Raw genomic sequence first — 27,198 nt, 5'->3', positions numbered from 1 at the left:
CTATCATATTAAATCTAATATACACTTTAAAAATCCCCATATAATAGAAGTTTATGTTTTTTGTATACCTTTCTTTTAATGTATGCTTTAAAAAACTATGTAACACAAGTTCATTTTTTTCATATACAGCCTTTTTTTCTTTGTATAATAAATTGTTTTTGTTCTTAATTTTTAAAAGAACAGGTCCATACCCTAGCAGTTGTTTCATGGATTTGAAGCTAGGGAATCACCAGGAGGACAGGAAGAAGAAATTCTTGAAGGATTTTGAATATATGTCAGTTAGTGTTACTGCAGAGCTATGGATATTAGGAAACAACCTAGTGTACCAATAGAAAGAATAAGGTGATTCCTTCTAATAAAAATCTGGGGCTGATTTTTAACCACAGACATAATGCAGTAAACTATTGCTGTCTGCAGCTACAAATAAAAGACCAAACTTTATGCCTGCAGAGTCAAGTCAAGGACTTTTGGCCCTGACAGGAGTTTTTGAGCATATTGAGACATTGAAATTGCCATCAGTATTATCATTGTTGAATATAAAGAAATATGATAGTTGATTTATTGAAATGGAGCTATTGAGCTAGGAAGTACTGTGAGAAAGGGAGTCAATACCTGGCCTTTAGCCATAGAAATAAGTAAGGTCTATGTCTACATTCCTCATGATTGTTAATTTCTTTTTTTTTCTAATTAATAAGTTTATTTATTTTTAGTTTTCAACATTTACTTCCACAAGATTTTGAGTTCCAAATTTTCACCCCATTTCACCCCTCACCACACCCCAAGATGGCATGCATACTGAATACCCCTTCCCCTAGTCTGCTTTCCCTGCTATCTCTCCCCCCTCTTTCTCCTTCTATTTTCCTATAGGGCAGGATAGATTTCTGTACCCCATTTCCTGTATTTCTTATTTCCCAGTTGCATGTGAAAACATTTTTTTAAACATGTGTTTTTAAAACTTTGGATTCCAAATTTTCTCCCTTCCTCCCTCCCCAACCACCTATATTGAAAAGGCAAGCAACTCAATATAGGCTATATATGTGCAGTTATGCAAAACACTTCCATAGTAGACATGCTGTGAAAAACTAACTCTATTTCTCTTAATCCTATCCTGCCCCCCCATTTATTCTATTCTTTCTTTTGACCCTGTCCCTCCTCAGAAGTATTTGCTTCTGATTACCCCCTTTCCCAATCTGCCCTCCTCTCTATCATCCCCCTACTCTCTTGTCCCCTTCCCCTCCTATTTTCCTGTAGGGTAAGACAGATTTCCATACCCAATTGAGTGTGTATGTTATTCCCTCCTGAAGTCAGATCCTATGAAAATAAGATTCACTCATTCTCTCTCACCTTCCCCCATTTCCCCTTCACTGTAAGAGCCTTTTCTTTTCTGTTTTTTTGTGTGAGATAATTTACCCTGTTCTACCTCTCCCTTGCTCCATCTCCTAGTATAATCCTCTCTCACCCCTTAATTTTATTCTCCAGATATGACCCCTTCATCTTCAACTCACCCTGTGCCCTCTATCTAACTATATATATATACATATATATATATATATATACATGTATACATACATATAACTTTTTCCCTCCAACTACCCTAATACTGACAAAGGTTTCATGAGTTACAAATACATGATTGTTAATTTCTTAACACAAAATGAATGGTGCTGTCCTTGAAAGCAATTTCTTCCTGCCTACAAGATTTGGAAGACTGAGTAAAAGCTGCCCTGAATTGTTCCTCCCACCTGGCCTCTGTGGGATTCATGAGCACAGAATGAAATAGCTGAAAGGGATTTTCAATCTAGGAAGCAAGCTTCCTGCTGCTGCAGAACAAGAGAATTATGCAAGAGAAAGGAAATGCTAGAAATGAGCATTTTATATATTTGTGTGCAGGATGTATCAAGTAACAAAAAATTTGATATCACTGCATCTACTTGTTTTCTTAAAAAACAAAAAACAGTGATCAATTCCTTTGACTTCTAAATTTTTTTTCATTAAAAAGTTATAGATATCTTTTATCACTTTCATTGACAAATGTGTTGTGTACCTCCCTTATCCAGAAAATTATCCCTTATAATAAAAAATTGAAAAAAGAGAGGAGGGGAAGGTAGTTTAATAAAATTAACCATATAGCCAACATGTCTGATGGTATGTGCCAAGTTCCACACTCACAGCTTTCCATCTCTGCAGAGAAGGGAAAGAGATACATTTTCTTCTTTTATCTTCAGAGACAAGCTTGATTACACAATTCATTTTCATTTTTTGTTGTTGTTTTTTCCATTTACTCAATTAATAAGCAAGCGTTTCTTAAATATTTCCTATGTACCATCTGCTTTGCTAAGCACTAGGGAGGTTAAGAAAAAGTGAAAATAGTCCTGTACTGAAGGAGCTTGACATTGTAATAGCAGAGCCATATACATATACATATACATATACATATACATATACATATACATATACATATACATATACATATACATATACATATACATACACATACGCATATGCATATACAAGTATATTCAAGGTACATATGAAGTAGATACAGAGTGGCTAGGTGGCACAGTGGATAGAATGCCAGGCCTGGAGTCAGGAAGACTCATCTTCCTGAGTTCAAATCTGGTCTCAGACACTTACTAGCTGTGTGACCCTAGGCAAGTCGTTTAACTCTGTTTGCCTCATCTGTAAAAAGGAAATTTAAACCACTCCAGTATCTTTGCCAAGAAAACCCCAAGTGGGGTCAAGAAGGGTTGGGTATGACTGAAATGACTGAACAACAACAACCACCATCTTAGAGGGGAAGGTACTAATAGGTGGGAGACTGAGAAAGACCTGTTATTGAAAGTAGTATTTGACCTGAGTTTTGAAGGAAGCCAGTGCTTATAAAAGGTCAAGGTGGGGAGGGAGAGCATTGTAGGCATGGGGAACAGTTAGTGCAAAGGCACAGAGACAGTTGGTGTATCATTGTGTGAGAAAAGCAGCAATGGTAGAGTACATAGAAGGGAATAATGTATAAAAAGACTAGAAATATAGATAGGAAGGTGTCAGGTTGTGAATATCTTTTTTTAAATGGAGAAATTTAAGTGGATAGAGCACTGGCCCTGAAGTCAGGAGGACCTGAGTTCAAATCTGGCCTCAGACCAAACACTTGACACTTACTAGCTGTGTGACCCTGGACAAGTCACTTAACCCCAATTGTCTAAAAAAAAATGGAAGAATTTATATTTTATCCTAGAATAAAGAGCCGCAGGAGTTTAATGAATGGGGGAAGGGGAAGGGAAGAGAATGACTTGGTCAGACTTGTGCTGTAGGAAAATCACCTTGGCAGCTTAATGGAGGATGGATTGGAATGGAGAATTATTGGAGGCAGGGAGACAAATTAGATATTTCTTATAATAGTTCACATAGGAGGTGGTGAGGACCTGAACTAAGGTGGTGGCTGTATGAGTGAAGAGAAAGAAACATAAAAAAGATATGACGAATAGATGGAAACATCAAGATTTGAATCTGATTGGATAGATACATGAGGGAAGTGAGAATAAAGATTTAAGAATGACTCCCCGTACAGTTGTTGAAATCCTACGTGAGTGGGAGGTAAAACCCTCTATAATAATAGGAAAGTTCAGAAGAGAGGTGGAGTTGGGGTGAAATAAAATGAATTATGTTTTTGGCATGTTGAGTTTGAGATATGTATGGGATATCCAGTCCAAAATTTCCTGGAGATAGTTCATGATGTAGGACTGGGGCTTAAGAGAAAGTCTAGGGATAGACATATTGATCAAGTAGTCATCTGTATAAAGATAATAAACAAACCTATGGGAGCAGATGAGATTAGGAAGTGAGAGTGTAGTGAAAAAACAGAAGACATAGGACAGATCCTTGGGATGCACCTAGAGTTAGTGATTGTGATACAGATGAAGATCCAGCAAAAGAAACTGAGCAAGTTCATTCAGACAGGAAGGAGGGAAATAGAGCAGAGACACAAAAATCCATGGAGGAGGGAGTATCCAGGAGAAAGTGAATAGTGTCAAATACTGCAGAGAGGTAAAAAAAAAGATGAAAATTGAGAAAAATATCATTATATTTGGCAATAGATCATTGGTCACTTTGGAAGACCAGTTTTAATTGAATGATTTGAGGACAGAAGATAGACCACATAAAGTTGAGAAAAGAATTAGAGGAGTAGAGATCCTAGTATAAATGACTTTTTCAAGGAGTTTGCAGAGAAAGGGATGAGAGAATATAGGATGATAACTAACACAGATGTCAGGATCTTGGGAAACCTTTTTTTTAATGAAGGAGACTCTGGTGTGTTTAGACATCAGGGAAGGAATCAGTAGAATGGTTGAGATTGAAGCTTAGATAAAGAGGTTTAGGTAAGCAATCTGATTATGAAGATGAAAAGGATGGGGATTGGGAAACATTTAAAGAGGTTCCCCACCCTTGTAGCAAGGAGAAGGGCCACCTCTTCTTCAAGGGCTGAAAGGGAATATGAAAGAGGAGAAGAAGATATGGTAAATGGTCTCAAATATTGTCAGTGAATTTTGAGGGAAGGGCTTATCTGAGAGCATGGGAATAGTAGATGCTGTGAAAAACTTGAGGAGTAAAGTGAAAAGAAGTTTAGAATAGTCATTATGGTGAGTGAGATAGAGAATCAATTTGTGAGAAGTATTACCTTGCTGCAGTGAAAGCCCAGTTAAGATTAGATAACAAAAATTTGAAGAGGATCTAGTCAGTGGTTTCCTGACTCTATTCAGTAACATCTAAGTAGGAGTGGGAAGGATGATGGGAATAAGCTAGAATTGGGGCTTGGCATAAGAAGCGATAGGAGAAGGGAACAAATGATTACAGAGTAGAGGATAATGGTTTGGGGTCAAAAATGGAAAGGAATGATAATCTGAGAAAGTACAGGGACTGAAGTTCATGGTGAGAATTAAGATTGATTTTAGCAGAGTTGAAATGAGTTATATCTACTATTTGCTGGTTCTGTTTTCTTCACTTTGTGTTAGTACATATACCTTTTCATGCTTCTCTATAGTCTTCATATTGATTTTTTTAATGGTACAGTAATAGCCCACTATATTTATGTACCACTATGTATTTAAACATTCTTCAATTGATGAGCATCTACTTTGTTTTCAAGTTTTTGCTATTAAAAAGGGAGGAAGGAGGTGATTGCTATAAAAATTTTGGTGTACATGAAACCTGTTTTTCCTTCTTCCTTTTGACCTTCTTGGGTTTTTGTTTGTTTGTTTGTTTGTTTTTTGGCTAGCAATAAGGTTAAGTGACTTGTCCAGGGTCACACAGCTAATAAGTGTCAAGTACCTGAGGCCAGATTTAAACTCAGGTCCTCCTAACTCAGGGCTGGTGCTCTATCTACTGTGCCACCTAGCTGTCCCCAGCCTTCTTGAGGTGTATACTTAGTATTAGGATCTTTAGTTCAAAGGGTATAGACATTTTAGTCATCGTCTCAGCATAATTCCAAATTGCTTTCTAAAATGCTTAGATTAATTCATAAATTCATCAACACTGTATTAGCATGATTGCCTTTCTGCTGCCCCTCCAACATTGATTATTCCCATCTTTTGTTAGGCCTATTAAAACTTAATAACTGGATTGTCAAAGATATTCAACTACGATCCCTATACAAAAGTGTATTTGGTCATTATTTTGGATTAAAATTGGTTTCTGCCAAAATAAATAATGTAGGTAGTTGAAGAAGTTCCTTTCAGTCATATAAATTACTTCTTCTTTTGTATGTGAATGTTTGGTTGTTGAAAGGGGCAGAAAAAGAACATTTGTGTAAAAAAATGATAAAAATCGATTTGTGAAGAAACATAGTCTCTCAGATAAAATGTTGAGGAAAGAAACAGACTGTGAACCAGACAGAAAACTGCCTCTCAGATGAATTCCTGAGGGGACCTTTCTGAAGTCAGAGCAATAACTGAGGCGACAATGACTGCAGGGCAATTATGGTCCATCAGTTGATTTGCATGTGACTATTTTTAGAGTTTTAGAGGTGGGTTTCTTGAGTTCTTGTTCATAAGATGAATTTCTGACTATGAGGAGTTCTGATCTGAAGCACTAAATAATGTATCAGAGACCAAACTTCAAGAAGAAGTTATAAGAGGAGATAAACAGAAGAAGCAGAAGAAGAAGCTGAGCATGGGAGAAGTTACAAGAAACTGAGGGCAGAAGACAGAAAGCTTGGAGCTGAGACAGTTTACATACAGTATATTGGACCAGGAGCCAAAACACTTGAATTCTAGTCCCATCTCTGAGACTTACCAGTTATGTCATTCTGAACAAAACATTTAATTCTCTTAGTCTCAGTTTCCTTGTAGGTAAAGTGTTGATAGTAAATTTCTGTTTATCTTACAGGGTTATTGTAAGGAACAGATGGTGTAACATATGTTGAAACCCTTTTAAAACTTTAAATTTCTATACAAAGCTATTATATGTAGCATCATTATTCTTTGCTAATGGACACATGCTCCATGAGTATAAATATTTGTAATTGGAACACTTAGGTCTCGGCCCCTGTTCTTGACATATAGACTCCTGAATTAGTGTAATACATTTTCGTTTAGTAATGGTAACACATACTGATAATGCCATCAGTAGCTTTCATTTATGTAGAGGTTTATACTCCACAAAGCACTTTGCATGCATTATCTAATTTGATGCTCACAACTTTGTGAGGGAGATAATACAAGTGTTACCACCTGCATTTTACAGGTGAAAAAAATGAAAGATCAGAAAGGGAAGGCAGTTAGCTGAAGGTCACAAAGCTAGTAAGCAACAGTACTGTAACTCAAGTCCAGGTTTTCCAAATCCAACTCCCACGCTCTCCCCACTACAGTATATTGCTTCTATTATGAACTGTAACTTACTCAACTAGAGAAAAGTTTGTTGCTGTTTTTAATAGTCTAATTGATGCCTTTTATTTTTATCTCACAGTCAGTTAAAGAAATAACCTTTCCTACCACCTTCAAATTTTACCCTGCCTGTTAACATTGAAAAACAATTAAGCAAAAACACTCAATACAGTGATCATATCTGACAATGCATTCTAGTCCATTCTTGTCCAGCATGCTTTGAAAGAAGGCCTATGGTAGTGATAACTTCAGATGTCTGGTGACTTGAGCAAAACTATGAACATCTTAAATGGTGCTATGAAATCATTAGCCTTTGTGAATGTCATTTTGATAACTCTGAAATTCACAAGGTATCTGATGGGGAGAAACATACCAAAAGCAGAGAAAATAAAAATATCAGACCTTAATACAAAAAAAGGGAGGTGGTGGTAACTGAGACTACTAACCAAATGCTTACTTTTCCTATTTAAAAGTTTGAATGAAAATAATCTACAAATATATTGAGGACTTCCTTGGTGAGGGTTAGATTGATAATCACAGATTTACCATCATGCAATTGACTAAAAGATTCAGAGAATACAAGATACAAACACATAGTTTGTTAATTAAAATATATATATATATATATATATATATATATATATATCCATGTGATCTGGTAGATCAAAATGCTGCCTAAAATGCTCTTTTCCAACAAGGTATTTCTTACGCACATAATAAAATTAAAAAGGATTCCCTGAAAGATATAACAGTAGAGATAACCTTGTTCAGGGATCCTTTGATTATCAACATAAGTCAAAGCATAAAACGATGAGATATATGGTCACCAAAGGTGTTCACACATGCCATAGAAAAAGTTTAGTACAGAGTCCAAGTTGAAAGAGTTCCTATAGGTGGTAAGGTTCTCTATGTTCTCTTATCCATACATGATTCAGTTTCATCAAGCCCCAGAACATTTCAGAACCTCCTGGAATATGTTTATAATTATTCAAGACTTTGGTTTATCCATCATGTAGGGAAAAATACAATAGATGAAGAATATGGCTTGTCTGGAGCACTGACATGCCATTAATTGGACAACCTATAGAGTTCATCCATTAGTACAGTATCTATTTCTTGAACTTTCATGATGTTAGGGGTGGACCTGATGCTGGCACCCTGTTAATTCGGGTTCAAGTTGGGAAAAAAATGATGCACTCATAGATCATTAAACATTCCACAAAAGGAAATTTAGTCACCTCTAACATAGGAAGGATATACAGTGGGACTTATTTTTTATAGCTGCTGCTTCCTCATCTCTATGTGGAATTGTGTCTTGTCAACAGGGAAGGGTATGGTGACTTCCATTGTCTCAAACATCTACCAAGTGTCAAGGGCACCAACCATTGATCTGTGTGGAACTTTGTATGCTCATAGGTGACCAGGAAGCCAAATCAACACAGACAAAGGCCACAAGGAATTTGCACCAAAGGAGGTCTTGCTGTGCTCATAAGCCAATCAAGTCCTGGCTTTGTCACTTTTTAGGGAAAATCTAGCTTGACTCAAGGTCTGGGGAATGGGGAATAGTGGTGGAGAGGGAAAGAATCTTGGTAAAGTTTGGTTCTATCACATATGATAAATCAAATGGACAGCAACTCAGGATCAAAATTAATCAAGAAGGCAAGAACAGGTTGAGTTATTTTGTGAATTGTAAAGTTCCATTAATGACTCCAAACTTCTCCTAGAAACAAAAGCCTGTTTTGTTAATACCAATTCTTACTATTGTTGTGAGTCTGTGAGTTAGGGAATACTGGTTTCTGAAGAAGTAAAAATGAATATCATTTAGAGGGAAATGGAGAAGCACATGGGGGATATATACAACATATAACAAATGAGGTATAATAAACAAGAACCAGGGTCAGATGAGAAACCAGATGGAAAAAGCACTGACTCTGAAGCCTTGGGTTCAAAGCCTGTTTTTTTGTGTTTATTGTCTGTATGGCTTTGGCCAAGTCAATTGACCTCCTTGGGCTTGTATCATATGGCCTCTGAATTTCAGTGTTGGATCAGATGGCTTCTGAATTTCCTTCTAGTTTTAGCTCTATGATCCTATGTCATCAAATAAATCTATGATTGAAAAAGAAGTTGGGCTGACCATATTATTTGCTCAACAAGTACTTTTCAGTGCTTACTAGGTTCCAGGCAGTCACCATACTAAGGTGACAGATACAAGAATAAAACAGTCCCTACCCACAAGGAGTTTATAATTTGATGGCATATGGTAAAAGTGAGGGATAGTAAATGGACAGTCTGTGTACCCCACTGACACCCTAATGATATCAAAGTAAAAAGAAAAATGCTAACAGCACATTGGGTGAACATTCTGTGACAAAGTTATGGGAGGCCATGGACAAGAGTTGCACAGAAAGGCCAGGGATTGAATGAGTTGTGAGCTGTAATTCTGGAGAGAATACTTACATCAGGGAAATCCTTTGGACTATTTATGTATTTAGTTTACTTTGAAAAATGTTGGAATTATCTCTAGAGCAGAATTTTTTTTTGTCAGAGTAATGAATTCAGTAATTTTAAAAAAAGACTGCTAGGGAGCTAGGTGGTGCAATGGATAGAGGGCTAGCTCTGGAGTCTGGAAGACCTGATTTCAAATCCAACCTCAGACACTTACTGTGTGACCCTGGCAAGTCACTTAACCTTTTGTGTCTCAGTTTCCTCACCTATAAAATAATAATAGCACCTGCCTCCCAGGGTTGTTGTGAGGATCAAATAAGATAATAATCTTAAAGCACTTAGCACAGGGCCTGGCATATAGTAAGTGCTATGCAAATGCTTATTCCTTTCCCTTTCCTTCCTGTTTCTAGCACTACATACCATTAATATGTAGGGCTGTTATGAGAAATGTACTTTAAAAATGTGAAGTAGGATGGCAACTTAAGTTGTTGTTCATGTTGACTCTTCATGACCCCATTTGATGTTTTTCTTGGCAAAGATCCTGGAGTGGTTTGACATTTACTTCTCCAACTCATTTTACAGATGAGGAACTTTGGCAAACTTGCCCAAGGTCACACAACTAGTAAATGTCTAAGGCTGGATTTGAACTCAGGAAGATCAATCTTCCTGATTCCAAGCCCAGTGCTCTATCCATCATGCCACCTACCTGCTCCTTAGCATAAATAATTGCTATTATCAACCTAATTACTGTTAATATTGAATGGTCGTCAAAGGACCATTCCATGATATGTACTCAGTTATCTACAGACAGGCAAGTTTCCATGCATGAGTAATAAATAAACCTCAGAAAGAAGGCTGGCTCATTTGGCATCATCAACCGATCTGTTCAAGCTTAAGAATGAGAAAAATGTAAAATTGTTAAAATTTTGCATTAGTAACAATTTTAAAAGATGACATTAACTTTTATATTACAGACACATATGTAATAGAGCATACATTTTTTTTTTCAATATGACCTCAATCCAATTTTTGGTCCCAAAATTTTGACACCAATTTGTATTGAGAAGAGAAAGTGGGTATGAGTCAATGTGATGGACTGTGGGGCTTGGAGTCTAAAGATATCTGGATTTGAAACCTGCCTCTGGGTAATTATGATGTTACTGTGCAAAGTCACTTAACCTCTCTGTCCCTCAGTTTCCTCATTTATGAAATGAGTATAATAATAAACATAACACTTGCTTCACAGGGTTGCTTTGACGTTATCTATGGAAAGTGTTATACTGATGTTTGCTCTTAATATTATCCAAACTTCAAAATTAGGCTTTCAAATTGAAATTATTTAACTAGTAATTCTACCTGACACAGAGTAGATGTTCAATAAATGTTCATTGACTGACTGATTGACATTCTGTTATACTTTTGTCTAAATGGAAAAATGACACAAAACTTTTCTGGATAAAAGTGAGTCCTAATGACACATAACTCCTTTCTTGGATCTGTTCAGAATTTCCATTCCTACCCTTAACTATTATCAATGCGAAGAATTTTTTTAAAAAAACTTTTTATAAGTGAATTTATTGCTGAATTCCACGACTCTGAGCGATTAATTATCAATTATTAGGCACCTACTATTTGGGAGGGACCATGCTAAGTATAGCATATATAAAGACAAAAATGGAATAACCTCTGTTCTCAAGGAGCTGCCTTTTTTACCGGATTGTTATATTATACGAAGCTTTGAAACAATACTCTTTACTTCTATTCAGTGGGATATATTTCAATGTTATAATTTAATGTGTTTTGGAAGTCATCTCAGATGCCCTAACATTTCCTTTTTAAAGCTTTCAAACTTTTTGGAGTACTCTACCATTTATTCTCTCATCTCATCTACTAGATTGTAAAATTCTATGTCTTACATAAAACTAGCAGACACTCAATACATTTGTTAATTTTTAAAAATTAATACAAGGGATTTTTTGGGGGTGGGAAAGAAAAGTAGAGAAGGATGGGATGAAGTTGCTCAGCATATTAAGTAATACTCTTTATTATTTATTTCCTTTTTATTAATAAATTTATTTATTTTTAGTTTTTAACATTTACTTCCACAAGATTTTGAGTTCCATATTTTCATCCCATCTAGCCCCTCTTCTCACCCCAAGATGGCATGGATTCTGAATACCCCTTCCCTTAGTCTGCCTTCCCTTCTATCTCTCCCCCCCTTCTCTTAACCCCTTCCCCTTCTATTTTCCTATAGGGCAGGATAGATTTCTGTACCCCATTTCCTGTATTTCTTATTTCCCAGTTGCATGTGAAAACATTTTTTTTAAACATGTGTTTTTAAAACTTTGGGTTCCAAATTTTCTCCCTTTCTCCCTCCCCACTCACCCTCATTGAAAAGGCAAGCCACTCAATATAAGCTATACATGTGCAATTATGCAAAACACTTCCATAGTAGACATGCTGTGAAAAACTAACTCTATTTTCCTTAATCCTATCCTGCCCCTCCATTTTATTCTATTCTTTCTTTTGACCCTGTCCCTCCTCAGAATTATTTGCTTCTGATTACCCCCTTTCCCAATCTGCCCTTCTCTCTATCATCCCCCTACTCTCTTGTTCCCTTCCCCCCCCCCCATTTTCCTGTAGGGTAAGACAGATTTCCATACCCAATTGAGTGTGTATGTTATTCTCTCCTTAAATCAAATCCTATGAGAATAAGATTCACTCATTCTCTCTCACCTTCCCCCTTTCCCCTCCATTGTAAGAGCCTTTTCTTTTCTATTTTTTGTGAGATAATTTACCCCATTCTACCTCTCCTTTTCCCCTTCTCCTAGTACAATCCTCTCTCACCCCTTAATTTTATTTTCCAGATATGACCCCTTCATCTTCAACTCACCCTGTGCCTTCTCTCTCCCTCTCTATCTATCTATCTATCTATCTATCTATCTATCTATCTATCTATCTATCTATCTATATACATACATATCATTTTTTCCCTCCAACTACCCTAATACTGATAAAGGTTTCATGAGTTACAAATATCATCTTTCCATGCAGGAAGGTAAACAGTTCAACCTTAATAAGTCTCTTATGATTTATCTTTCCTGTTTACCTCTTCATGGTCAACTTGAGTCTTGTATTGGAAAGTCAAATTTTCTATTCAGCTCTGGTCTTTTCATCAAGAATGCTTGAAAGTCCTCTATTTCACTGAATGACCATATTTTCCCCCTGAAGGATTATACTCAGTTTTGCTGGGTAGGTGATTCTTGGTTGTAATCCTATCTCCTTTGCCTTCCAGAATATTATATTCCATGCCCTACAGTCCCTTAATGTAGAAGCAGCTAAATCTTGTGTTATCCTGATTGTGTTTCCATAATACTTGAATTGTTTCTTTCTGGCTGCTTGTAATATTTTCTCCTTGACCTGGGAACTCTGGAATTTGGCTACAATATTCCTAGGAGTTGTCCTTTGGGGATCTCTTTCAGGAGGAGATCAGTGGATTCTTTCCATTTCTATTTTGCCCTCTGGTTCTAAAATGTCAGGGCAGTTTTCCTTGATAATTTCTTGAAAGATGATGTCTAGGCTCTTTTTTTGATCATGGCTTTCAGATAGTCCAATAATTTTTAAATTCTCTCTCCTGGATCTATTTGGCAGGTCAGTTGTTTTTCCAGTGAGATATTTCACACTGTTTTCTAATTTTTCATTCTTTTGGATTTGTTTTGCAGTGTCTTGATTTCTCATAAAGTCACTAGCTTCCAATTGCTCTATTCTAATTTTTAAGGAAGTATTTTCTTCAGTAATCTTTTGGATTTCCTTTTCCATTTGGCAAACAACTGATCATTTACATTAGGTTTTATATCTGTTGAAAAGTTATTGTGTACTTGGAGAATTCATGGAATCATGCACTGCATACTTTTGTAATTTCAATCTGAAATTTCAGACATTAATCTTCAAGACTGATTATAAAATAGTCCAAATTTTAAAGACTTAGTATAAAATGGTCCAAATGCATAGTTTCCCAATTACTCACATTATTTACAAATTCGTATTTTCAAGAAGCAATATTTTTATTTAATTGGAAGGGAGGAGTAGGAGTGGAGGAAAAGAGCAGGGAAATTAGTCAGATTATTTCTTTGATTTTGGTGGGTTATCCTTAAAACTTCTGAAAACACACTAAATATTTTCTTACATATTACTCAAAACACATGTTGAACATTGGTCCCTAGAATGCAGTCTTGGTGACTGTAGTTCTCCATTAGAGTTTCAGTCAGAATGGGAAATAACACTTGTATGTTAAATGTTAAAATGTTGGCATTTTCCATTGTAGTAAGATTTCATTTTACCATCCTGCAGTCATTTATTTTCACAACCTTGGAACTACATCCTTGAATTTTCCCTCTTACTCATGCCTTCTATCTAATCAGTTGCCAATCCTCACGGAGTATCATTACATGCTACTATTGACCCACCCCAGTAAGGTAGCATGAAAGAGTAGGGTAAAGTGCCGCTCTTGAAGACTTGGGCTTGAACATAGTCTCACACTCATTATGTAACCATCATACATTATGAAGCAAATCATTTAATCTCTCTGAGATTTAGTTTCATTTGCAAAATGGTGCTAATTATCCAGCCTTTCTCAAGTAAGCTAGGCTTGATAGACTTGTACTTCCTATTTTGTAGAACTTGCCTGGCCTTATTGATTTGGCCTTGGAAAACTAAGGTTCACCTTTTTACCATGATGAAACTTCAGAATGAGGCTTTAATGGAGACCTCATTTTCAACTAAGAAAAACAAAAAACACCCCAATTTTCTACTTAGGAAGGTAAGATTGCAATCTGAAGCACAGAATGAATTGTTTTGATTAAGTTATTCAAAGGACCTTTTCCTCCAGGAAAATAAAATCAAAATGATTTCAATGTCTTACATCAATAGCTTTCCAAGAAAATGAGATTAAATTTAGCTTCTCAAGTTTGTTATTCCACTGCCCAAATTGTGCTTAAGAAACTATTCCAGCCATCACTTCAGTTATTTCATTCTATTGGTTCTGCTCTGATGTCCTAGACCTTCATTAGTCACATTTACAATATTAGTTCTGTTCTGAATTGAACATTTAAATTCCAGAACCCTTTTAAAAAAAATTTTAAATATCCAAGCTAAATCTCTTAAATGGAACCATCTAGGCCTGGGGAAATACTTGTTCTTTCAGGTCAGTTATTTATGTAGAGTACCAATTTAAAAAAAAAAACAAACCAGTATACCTGGTACCTAGTGTTGCACCTTGTGCAAAGCAGAAGCTTAATAGATACCATTTTTTGGGGGGAGAGGGCTATCTTTTGCGTTGAAGAATGGGTTATAGTTTGAGGCAGACTGAAGGCCTATGTCATTCATGATAAGCTTAAGTGCTTCTATCCTTGGATTAAAAGGAGTATGTCGAGGTGGAAAACACAGAGAACATGACAGAAGGTTCCAATTTCAATTCCTTCTCTAATAATATCAGTGACCTCAGACAAGTCATTTAAGCTGGGTCTGTTTGTTAAACATAGGCTAGCCTATTTTGAGTAAACCCAAAGCAATATGTAAATGGGTTAAAACACATTTTTTGCTACCCACCTAACCTATAGTCTTTTGGAATTAAATATTAGAGTGTACTATTAAGAATACATTTAAAAATTTTCCTTAAATCCTTTTAACATTAGCCTCACAAAAAAGATGTTAACAAATTTTGTTTTTAAGAAATTTAAAGGAAATCTTGCTACCAGCAAGGTAGGTGGTTAGCAGAAATTTCAGAGGGTATGTGTGTGTGTGTGCGTGTGTGTCTGTTTTGGTGACTACAGTATGACATAATGGAAAAATCATTGAACTGGAAATCAGGAAGCCTAGATACTAGATTTGGCCATGCTATTCACTAGCTCTAACATAGGGAGCTACTAATCAACCTTTTTGGGTCTTGCTTTCCTTATTTGTAAAATAAGGTGCTCAGCCTAGGTTAATCTCCAAAATTCCTTTGTGGGCTAATATTCTACAATTCTCTAAGGTCTACTTTCATGATGGAAAAAAAAGCAAACAAAACAGCATACTCAAACATTTTATTTTTAGCACATTATCCTGAGATAACTTCTTTTTCAACAGTAGGCCTAAACAATTTCATAAATATGCCAGGTAAAAGGGTACTCTTTGTTAGAACACAAGGCAGATAGAACATTTTCAGAAAGCATTACATTTGCTTAATTTTAAAATCAGGAACTTAAGTCATCACAAGAATTCTACTTAAAGAAATTCTAAATCATATCTTATTAAAGAGAACAAATATAAACGTGTTTAATGAAAAAATAAACACAAGTTTTGATGTAATTTACCTTTAATGAGAACACAAATATTAACAAATTAAAACATAATGGAAATTATTTCATTGCACCATTTTTTTTCTCTGCAGCACATAAATGCAAGCATATTTTGACTTCTAAACAGTATTAAAGTATAACCTTGATTAATTGGAATGCTTAGGGTATGGGTCTGTGTAACTAATGGCTAACGTTTAATTCTTTTAAGTAAAAACTTTTAAAAAATATTAACAATTCACTTTTTTGTCATAATTTTACTGCCTTTACTAAGCTAACAACATTGTGATGGCTAAGAATCTTGCTGTGCCTTAGTCATAATTAAGATCAATCAAATCTAGCTTTCTAATGTCATATATAACTTTACAATACCAAAAACATCCTTCAGAAAATACACATGGCTAGATAAGTTGAATTTTTTATAAGAATCTTTTGCCTTTTCAATGAGCATTAGTTCAGAAACTGGAGCATCATGGGATGATATCACTGAAAACAAATAAAAAAAACTTGGTTTAGGGGTGCTAATTTATGCATTTGCCAAACACAGCTGTGTACACCAGCTGTGTTTTACTACAAAATAACAAAGAATTTAAGCTACTTTTTTTCTGAGCCTTTATTTCATACTGTGTACATGAGCCAACATACTAAGCATTATGCCCGTGTGTTAACACTTTCCTATGATAAACTGTTTCCTTCTTCTTTAAGAGTTTATCTCTTCTTTTCCTTATAGGTTTCTGGAAAGGCATACAAAATGTTTTATCCTCTACAGTAGTTAAAAGAGTATATATCTGGCTCTCTTCTGCTGCTTGTTTACATAATCTAGTATTTACTTTTTTCTTCTCTACTCTGTTGCTGCTTTGTTTTTTTTCATTTCGACACTTCTGGCACTCATTCTCATTCCTTCTGGATTTTGTGGGTCACTCTGAAGTTACTTTTTATCTCCCGTATGACTTGCTCTTTTCTTTCGTTCCTACCACCTCAGTTTTAACTTGACTTTTCTGTTTTCTGTGATCATGGTGCTTAAACTGTCTCCTTTTTCTCTGCCTGACTCCTTGAACTTTGGGTTCAGTACACTAAAGGGTAGATCATGGCACTTCTTTGGGCTTTGTGTGATTTCAGGTCTTCTCGATGGTATTCATTCTCTTTCAGACTTCAATGCAGAGTTATCCACCTCAAAAGATCATGATTATATGACAGTTCTTAGAATATACTTATTGTAACTCAGCAACAGATACATAAAATTTACTTTAAATTCCCACTACTAACTACATTCAATTCTGTAGGAATATAGGTAGACTAGCTGGTGTGAAGTGCCATTTTCCATAATTAGAATAAGTTCAAATTGTTCAGTTGATGGTACTTCTGAGTTAATTGGAAATCCAAATGAAAAACTGGAGTCAAGACTTAGAAAACCCAAATGACAATCAATACAACTGTTTACATGTTAATCACTTCATCTGTTATTCTCACCTTAAACCCTATTTAAAATATACATACTTATTCACCTCTTTCTATGTTCTCTGGCAATTCTTATTTGTAACTCAGACAAATAATTTAATCTATGGTTGACACATGATTTTAAACTCAAGAAATCTTAATTTTCTTATTTTACTGGGAAAACAATTAGTTCTCAGTAATATCATCTTTCTATTTTAAAACTAAATGGAAACTTCTTTCATAAATGTAGTGAGGTAGCAGAGGAGAGGTTGGCTTCTTTCTTAAGGCAGCTGTTTTATTCACGGGATGTATTCCTTCTTTAATGTAAAAGGTCAGTGTCCTTATAGGAATAGGTACATAAAATTGTAGATAGTCCAAATGCAACATTACAAAATAAATATCAATATTTATTCGGAACGATAATGGTAAATTTCCATTCAGCAGAAACTAACAACTCCCAACACGATCTCTAGGAATTATTCGTAGTTCCGAGCCATGCTTTAGGAAAACATTCCCTAAACAAAAGGAAAAACAAAGTTAGGTATGCAAATAAGATGAAGTTTTATGTTAACACAAGAGCAAAAGACAACAAGCTAAAATCAAAATTAAAGATTTTATAATCATTAATGAAGCAGTACGTCATAAGTCAAAATAATCATATGAAATAAATGTCTCATTCTTATTTTAATACATTAAAAACTGATTTTATCCAGAGATTTTTTTTTAGTTCTTCCCACACTGTCACAGTCCAACAAATACTTAGCAATTTAAAGCAGAAATACCAGGGATGAAAAAACTACAGAATGAACTCAAAAAATTAACAATGTGAATTAAATCATGACTCCTTTATGTATGGCAACAAAAACCAAACTGAAGAGTAGCAAAATAAATAAACCTAAACTGTAATAAATACGGAAATAGTTTAGAATCTTCCCCAATTATGGAATGATTGTCTATGGAGATATTTTTATTCATTTTATATTTTGTGCATCATTGAATTTTTAATGTCATCATATCAGGCAGCATATGTTACAGCTGCTATAGACATTAATATAAATAAATGATTGTCAGTTTAAAATTTGAATTGATTTCTAGCAATAACTTTTAAAATATCTATACAATAAGGACAATTAGATTTTTAGACCTTACAATTTTGTAAAAATGATTTATTTTAATGACATCATTTGCTTAAAACTGAAAGCAATGATTAAATGAACAGTCATTAAACATTTTTAGTTGTTCTGTATAAATCATGAAGCTGTTTTGTTTACATAGTAAGAGTCATTTAAATTCAGGACAGTATCGAACTTCAACTAGTTAAACATTTCATTATGTAATGTTAATTATTTTTAAATGACTGTTGCCAAAGACATTATGAAGTACCAGGCATGCTAAATTTCAACAAACACAATAACTAGATTTTTAAAAAAAGTTTATAACTAACAAAGTTGCCTATTAAATTTATTATATTTCTTTTTAAACTAAAGTATATATGATAATTTTTACAGATTTAAATCTATCTACTGGGGGATATATAAATACACACAATTCTATCATATCCCTGCTATGCAAGCTGACATTTTGTTGGAACTCCTTAGGTGCTAAACAAACTGACAGGAATTTTATTTGGTACAGGATTTCATGCTTTAGGTATGTTTCTTTTTTGTCTTTTAAAATGTACAAATGAATTTTATTAAAAGGCTAAATTCCATATGTGTAATAATGGACACAATGAATTAAGTTAATATCGACTTACTTAGATAAGTAAGTTTTTAGTTTTTAGTTGCTATAAAAAGAATTAATGGTTACAAAATAGTTGTCAAAAAGCATATCTGAATCAATAAAAAGTAAAACTACTAAACATTTTCAAGAAGAATTTTTGGACACTTACCAGCAGTCTGTGAAGGATTTATTCCTATTCCATCTGTAAAACAGTTTTTAAAATTAAATGAAATATATCCAGTTAGACCAAATTTCTAAGTATCTACAGTAGTTTTAACCTAAAATAGCTTCACTAGGTATATAAACAAAGGTTAAAAAAATACAAAAACATAAATATCTATCTTTCAGGTAATCATCTAATATAGCTATTGATGGGTTGGGTCTTCTGTCAATTATAGAAACAATTCAGTTGCACAAAAAAATTTTAAACTTATATCCTGCAACATACAGTAATAAATTATACATAGCAATTTCATTCCAAGAAACTAAAAGCTCTTCTGATAATTGAATTATCATTTCAATATTCCTCTTAGACACAGAATCTTAAGGGTAGAAGAGACTTCAAAGTCATGTATATCAATTCCTTGAATTACAAGGAGAGTGTTCTAGCCTTTTCTGAATATTTCCAAAAAAGATTCCACAACAATATTTGATACAAAGAGTATTTCAGCTGTTACCATGAGTTCTTTCTAAAGTCTAACATAATCCCAAATGCAGATTAAGCTTTTTCTCTCTTACCATGTATTTAGTGGAAATTAAACTACTCACTACTACACATAAAATTTTCCACGGTATTCTTGAAAACTGGTAAAACTCCCCTCAGCCTTCTCTATCAATCAATTTTTTGGTAGCTTTCTCTCTCACAGGGGCATAAAGGACAAAGTAGCAGAAGAAGAGCAACCTTCTGATCTAACATGATACAGTTTCAATTATGAAAGAAACATGTCAAACGGAAATATAAACCACCCCAAATGAGGTTTCCCATAGCAATCTAGTATGTTCAAATAGGGTCACAAAACATTTAAAAATTAGCTTGGCTGTGCCAAAATTATGGAAGAACTTGAGAACTGATTAAACCTTTTTTTAGACTTCTGTGATTCCTGTACTTATCCTTTACATCAATATATAAGACAATGATGGTTACATAGATTAGGAAAATGTATGTTTTAAGACAATTTAAATAAATTTTGTCTCTTTCTTCTTACTCATTCACTGTAGCTGTTATAATGTGATTCTAAAAAGAACTCTTACCATTTGTAATTATAGCACTTGTTGCTGCAGGAACTTTAAACTAAAGGAGAGAAATGGCAAAAATCATTTTTACAAACTGAAATCATCTTAAAATCTGCAATAATAACAATAGTCTGTAGTGCATAAATAAAAAATCCCGATGATGCAAACCAGAATTGCAGAACTTAGCTAATAGAGAAAATGCTTTAATCTGCATATATTAAGGACTTTTTATGTTGTCTAAATATAAATCTCATTAGATAGCTGATATCTGAAAGTCTTAGTTTTATTATCTGCTGATTTCTAACAGTAACTTACATATATACAAGTAAAAATAACTACAACTATGTAGACTATAATGCACTGCTTTGGAAATTAAAGTTTTGAATAAAAGTAAAAGTAAAATTGTACTTACTGCTTATTTGTTAGAGATTATTGTACTATATAAATTTTTTTCTATTGCACATTTTTCTTACTTACAACGTAATTTATTTTAAAATCTCAAATTTCAAACAATAAATGCTATATAAAAGGAAAAGTCAAAAGTACTTCTAGATCCAATATATAATTAAAGTACTTTTAAATTTTTTGCAAAGCACCTTTTCAAAGTTATAAGTGAAGTCACATAGAAATTTGTCCAAATACTCCAACAAACTTCAATAACCAATTCAGGTTTACAAAACCTGGATTATAAAAGAAGCTTTGTAACCCTACTGAGTCTCACTTTTCTTAAATCATATTCATTTTAAGCAAAGGCCATATAATTTTCTAAGTCATACCTGTGTGGGAAGCTGATACTAGTTCTTGGCAATGTGTCCCATAGTTATTAACAGAAAAGCAAACACTGCCATTTTTTCTTTCTTTCTGGGAATGAGGTAAGGTAGCAAATCAAAAGTCAAATCAAAAATAAGAAAAAAAAAACAATACTATAACTACTTTTGAAGTAATAACTTCATCCTGAATACAGAACATTTTTATGATTTCCTCCTCTACTCCTTCCTTCCTCTACTCCCCAGGCCTTTTCTTTCCTTTTTTCTTCAAGTTTGACTTAATGACACCACAATCTCTTCTCTGGCTCTCCAATCACTTTTCTGAATCTCAGTACTTGATTACAAGAATCTGAATTTCATAAAATTGGGTATACTAGTCACAACACACCTGGGGTTGAGACTTCATGATATCACAAAGACCCCCAAATTATTAGCTACCGGTCCCCCTGTCCCAATTCTTCTGTCATTCCCTGAAGACACACTCTCAACAATAAGTAGAGCCTATAGAGCACGTAGGAGCAATCTGCCTTTTGTTCCAACCCCTATTAATATTCTCTATAATATTAGGTGCCTGTTGCGTGTCCAAATCACTTCTTCCTGAATCATCATCTCTATTTTAATCAGCCCTACTCCTCCCAAGGACCATTCCTACTTAATTTGCCTCTGCTGTAGCCCACCCAATAGACCCATTTATTCAATAAAGCATTTATTCCATTGTGCTAAAGATGCCACATTCCTTACAATTCTCTCCACTGGAAACCGGTTATCCCAATATCTGTGACTCACACTACCAGGTAGAAGGTTGTGCATATTCTCTCCTCTCCATAGTTACTTTGAGGTCATTTCTCTTATCAACATTTCTCAGTGACCTTTCATCTTCTGAAGTCATACAATCTATGTATACCTCCATATTTCCACCTTTGTCGGTGTCATTTACTAACTTTATTTACCTCCTCCATCCCACTGAAGTTATACATGCATTGACACCGTTATACATCAAACCCCTTATTTGTTGGAATTAAGTGCATTACCTCCAAGATCTGGAAATTTGAAGTTCTACTTTGACGACAACCTTCCACCCTTCCAGCTTTCCCCCTGCCCCCTCCACAATCTCACTCACACTAAACTTACTTTTTGCCCATATCATAAGCTCCAGGCACTTGACATATTCCATTCTCCATGGTCATCTCATTTACTCTGATGTCATTTACTTTTATGAGCAGTCTTCACCATTTGGTCTGATATGTTAGTGAATTTTCCAGTGTCTAACACAGCTCTATACTCAGTGTTTAATTTGCTGAGTAAATTAGTTTTATCATTGTTCTTCAATTAGTGAAAGAATATCACATATTTAACAATATCTTTTACTACAGGCACATGAGCTATATAAACATGCGCTATCTATAAGCTAACACTTATATAGCACTTTAAGGTTTTCAAAATGTTTTACCTATATTATCTCATTTAATTTTTACAATAACTCTGTGAGGAAGGTGCTATTATTATTCCTATTTTACAGATGAGGAAACTGAGGCTGAGTTCAAGTGGCTTTTCAAGGGTCACATCTCTATTAAGTGTTTGAAGCAGGATAAAACTCAGGTCTTCTTGACTCCAAGAACATCAATCTATCCCCTATGTGATATCTTCAAGAGAGACAATGGACCTGATATGCCCAAAATGTAATTGTTCTATAAGCTAAACATGGCAGTATTACATAACTACTAATCACCTCAAACTGAAGAAAAAGCAAAAGGCACATCATATAGTGCAATTTAACCAAACAAACATTTACTAAGCACCAATTATGCACACAGAACTATGCTAGATGCTGAGGAAACAAAGATAAACTTAAAATGCTCTCTGTCCTCATTGAATTAAATTGCAGTATTTTTAATTCAAAGTTTGGAAAAAAATAAATGTTCATTTATTCCAAACTGAATTTGTAATTATCTTGTTTACTATTTGAAAACATTTTAAAACTAGCTAATATCTTCAGTATAAAATTAACAATTTAAAATGAATTATAGTTCTTAAACTTCTATTGTCAGGACTAATAACTAAGACTTTATTCCTTCATCAGGTAAGAAAATGAAGTAATGGCTGAACCATATTTTAAAACTGAAGACCATATTTATAAATAACTCTAATTTAAGCAGACTATCTTACTAAAATAATTCATATTATTCATACTTCTCTGCTAGATGTTAACAAGTATTAGTTCTTTGGCCAGGATATCATGTCAAAAGACATATATGAATTTTATAAAATGAAGTAATTAAGGTGACCTCTTTTCCAATTCCAAGGTAAGTTTTCATTAGCAATCATGGTCTCTGATTACCACAGAATTTTGGAACTGAAAAGAATCTTAAAGACTGACATTTGACACATGAAAAAACAGACTTAAAAGAGGTTAAATGATTTGTCCATTGTTAAACTACTAGTTAGGCAGAGCAGGGACTAGAACCCATGGATCCTTATTTCTAACCTAGTGCTCTTTCCACTAGTAATTACTTTATTATCTAATTTATAAGATGAAGGCAATAACCTGTGCTAACTAATAATGATTTTTACACTTACTTCTTCTGCAGCAAACTTTAAGACTGCCGTGAAAGGAGTATTTTCGGGAACACTGAGCCTGCAAGGAAAGAGCAACAAATTAGGGAGAAATGCACAGTTCATTGCAGCTGTTACAGTGTATTCAGATGGAATTGTCAAGGAGTTCTGCGGAATGACCGCCAATACTCCAACTTGATTTCGATATTCTTTGACTTTAAATAAGTCAAATTCAACCTGCCTTATTAAAAAATAAGTCAGGACAAGGACCACTGACCACTGAAGATCCTCACTTCTCTATTATTGTAACAGACAAACCTACTTAAAAAAACAGTAAGAGGAAGGCTAGTCAACGATAAAGCATATTTGTTTGTTTTTTTTTTAAGGCAATTGGGGTTAAGTGACTTGCCCAGGGTCACACAGCTAGTAAGTGTCAAATGTTTGGTCTGAGGCCGGATTTGAACTCAGGTCCAGGGCTCTATTCACAGCGCCACCTAGCTGCCCCAATAAAGCATATCTGAAAAATAAACCCACAGTACTGGGCAATTTATTTGGCTCTAATATTAGGTTTCGAATTGTTGAATGTACTTTTTATAGGGCATTCAATTAATCAAGCAATCAGGTACTTTAGCATTTTGGGCACAGCTTAGAACCCAGGACTCTATTTCTAAACTCTGAACTGGTAAAGGGAAATTTCTGGCACCCTGAATTCTAAGGTGTTTTGCAGAAGAGAATGCCTTGACTTACTAAATTAAGCATCAAGTATCTTTTAACTAGGATTCTATCCGTATTAGATTAGTATTACTATTAAATCCTGCCCTTAAAAGGAGTAGGGAGAGAAAAAGAGCAAAGGGAAGATCAAAGTTTTCTAATATTAGGAGACAGAATACACTAATATCTGGAGGGGATCAGGAAAGGCTTCTGGAGAAGCAGCCCTTGAGTTGATAAGGATTGTGAGAAGCTGAAAGTAGGAAGTAATACCCTGCAGGATTGGGGAAAGGCCTATGCAGGTAAGCAGAGATAGAAGATGGCATATTGATGTCAGTGAACAGATACTAGGCCACTTTGGTTGCAAGGAAGAATATTTATAAGGGGCACAATAACAGTCAAGCTTAAGACAAAGAGGATGGTTAGAGTCTGGTTTTGGAGGTCTTAGATGCCAATCTTCAGTTTGCATTTTTTCCTAGAGATGGCTGGGATCCATTGAAGGTTTTTTAAAATGAAATTTTGTTGATAAGTTTCAATTTTTACATTACATATATTTCCCAAAATGTTCTGCTTATTTACCCCCCACCTCTTACAAAGAATAAAGAGGGGAAACGTTTTTCTATTCTGTTCATTTTAAAAATGCTACAATGACCTTCTTTCTCTTCCTTCCTTCCATTCTTGTTGATAATCCCCTTCTTCTTCCCAAATCTCCCCCCAAATTGGGGGAGGGAGAAAGGAATCCCTCTTGCAAAAAACAAAAACAAAACACAGTTTAAGCAAAACTACACCCCAAAATGTCTATCTTCAAGTGGCCTCCATTCCCACACCTCTCTGTCATGCATAACATGCTTCATCTTCACTCCTCCAGAGTAATGGCTGGTCACTGAATTGATAAAAGTTCTTAAGCCTTTCAAAGTTGTTTTTCTTTTATAATGTAATTTTTGTATGAATTTTTGCTAACTTCACTTTGCATCAGTTCACAGAAGTCTTCCCAGGATTCTCTGAATCTTTTTCACCATTTCTTATAACACAATTTTTAAAAATGTGCATTCTAATATACTTGGTCATTAAAAACTGCTTTACATATTAATGGAAAGATCCAAATAACTTGGAAAAATAGCTCTTCCTACTGTAGGGAAATGACATTTGCAGACCTAGATAATACAATTTATTTTTTCTGTGTGTAAAATGTTCAATAATTAAAACAGCATATATTTTACTTCATTACTTATTTTAACATCTACTGCCTGACAAGAGAAGTGCAGAGCTTAAGGAACAGACTGAGATACACATTTGTGGACATGATCTATACGGATTTGTTTTGCTTGAACGTGCTTATTTGCTACAAGAGAGAAGTTGTTTTGTTTCAAATGGGAAGGGGGAAGGGAGGACTTAGGAAGGAGAAATTATCTGTAAAAATGCAAAAAAAAAAAAAAAAAAGCATTGAACATTTAGCTCCCAAGCAACTTGGAATACAAAGTGCTAGAAGTTTCCTTTTTCAAGGCCAGTTCAGTGATCAGAAATGGAGTCCTAGATTCCAATGTGAGCCAAAATGCTAAATAAGCACCTAACTGCTTGACTTGCTGAATATCCTAAAACTGTTCTGATGGCAAAACCAACCAATACACTGAAAAAGTTTAACATTATATGTAGTATTCCATACACATAGTGCCCTACTTCTAGTAAGAAGCTGGACAGGTGTCTTCTCCCATCTCTTCTTCATGTCCAGGCTTGGGTATTAAAACTGCATCCCCAGTTTCGGTGTTGTTTTTGATCTTTCCATTTACAATGTTGTAATCACTGAGTATACTGTTTTCCTGGTTCTACTTACTTCATTTTGTATTAGTATATATGTCTTCCCATGCTTCTCCGTATTCATCATTTCTTATAGTACACACCATTCTATTACATTAATATACCACAACTTATTTAACCATGTCCCAATGGATGGACATCTATCTACTTTGTTTCCAGTTCTTATAAAAAGTGGAGTTGTAAATATGTTGGTGTAAATGGACATTTCTTTGTGTCACTGAATTCCTTAGGGTATATGCCTACCTGTGTAATCTCTGGGTCAAAGGGTATTTTAGTCACTTTCTTAGCATAATTCCAAAGTACTTTCTTGAATGGATGAACCAATTGACCATACCACCAACAGTCACTGATGGTTTTTAATGAGGTAAGTTACATGGCCAATTTCTAAAACCTGTGGCTTAGGAAGATTATTTTGGCAGCTAGGTGAAGGGCGGACTAGATGGGGCAGACACCATTAGGAGGGAAACCAACTAGGAAGCTCATACAATAATCTAGGTCAAGGGGCAGCAGACTTTTTTGTAAAGGGTCAGATAGTAAATATTTTAGGCTTTATAGGACAAGAGACAAAATCAAGGATAATATGTTGGTATTTAACCAGAGAGAAAACAAATTTCCATAATCTTTTCTGGATGAACAATAACAATAATAATACAGTATAATTTAAAAAAAAATAATGCAGGCCTACTAATGAAAGAAAAGATGGATTTCTTTTTGGAGGGAAAACTGTGCTTCATTGGTACCCAAAGTTAACGTTCCCTTGCAAATGTCCAACTGTTAATACTGAACTATAGTAAGATTTTACATATGTTATCTTTGAAAACATCTTTCCACATAGTACTTTCCAGAGGTACTGTCAAGTAATAACATCAATCCATAATTACGTGATTTTAATTAAACATATTCATTGCTTAGAAGGCATTTAAAAAATTCCATTAGATTCTTCTTCCTGATACATGTCTTGTAGCATGCTATTACACTGCAGATTAATTACTTCCAATTGAAGGTGAGGTGCAAGTTCCTCAATTGCACAGTTAAATGGATTCTGAAATATGGAAATCTCTTTTGCACTTGCACTGAGATCTCAAAAACTCTCCTTGAACCGTAGTCTGAGCTCAGAAAACATATCCTCTGCAAATCTGTGTGGGAATAGAGACGTTCCTTCTTATTTTAACTTTCAACAGCAAAGTAAGTGCATAAAGTAGGCTGATATTACTTGCAATTCAAATAATGTTAATTGTTGTTTCATTGACTTTACTGTGGTACAATTTTCATATATAAGTACTATTCTGTCTTCTAATTTTAGATTGA

General features: G+C 34.6%; 1 protein-coding gene across 1 annotated transcript in view; it reads right to left on the bottom strand.

Annotated features, from left to right (window-relative positions):
* Positions 1 to 16,525: 16,525 nt before the first annotated feature.
* UFM1 (ubiquitin fold modifier 1) overlaps positions 16,526 to 27,198 on the bottom strand; it is a 17,930-nt gene continuing 7,257 nt past the window's right edge. Inside the window, exons 3-6 of the mRNA XM_027856940.1 lie at positions 23,392 to 23,449; positions 20,066 to 20,105; positions 18,984 to 19,016; positions 16,526 to 17,607 (exon numbers count right to left, since the gene is read on the bottom strand). Of these exons, the coding sequence (XP_027712741.1) occupies positions 17,540 to 17,607; positions 18,984 to 19,016; positions 20,066 to 20,105; positions 23,392 to 23,449 (199 nt within the window). The 3' untranslated portion in view covers positions 16,526 to 17,539. The remainder of the gene's footprint in view (positions 17,608 to 18,983; positions 19,017 to 20,065; positions 20,106 to 23,391; positions 23,450 to 27,198) is intronic.

This window comes from Vombatus ursinus, unplaced genomic scaffold (genome assembly GCF_900497805.2).
Source record: "Vombatus ursinus unplaced genomic scaffold, bare-nosed wombat genome assembly UNPS02011700.1, whole genome shotgun sequence".
In the NCBI taxonomy this organism is placed as follows: Eukaryota; Metazoa; Chordata; class Mammalia; order Diprotodontia; family Vombatidae; genus Vombatus; species Vombatus ursinus.
Note: the sequence above shows the minus strand (reverse complement) of the source record. Positions and strands in the feature narration are given on the sequence as shown.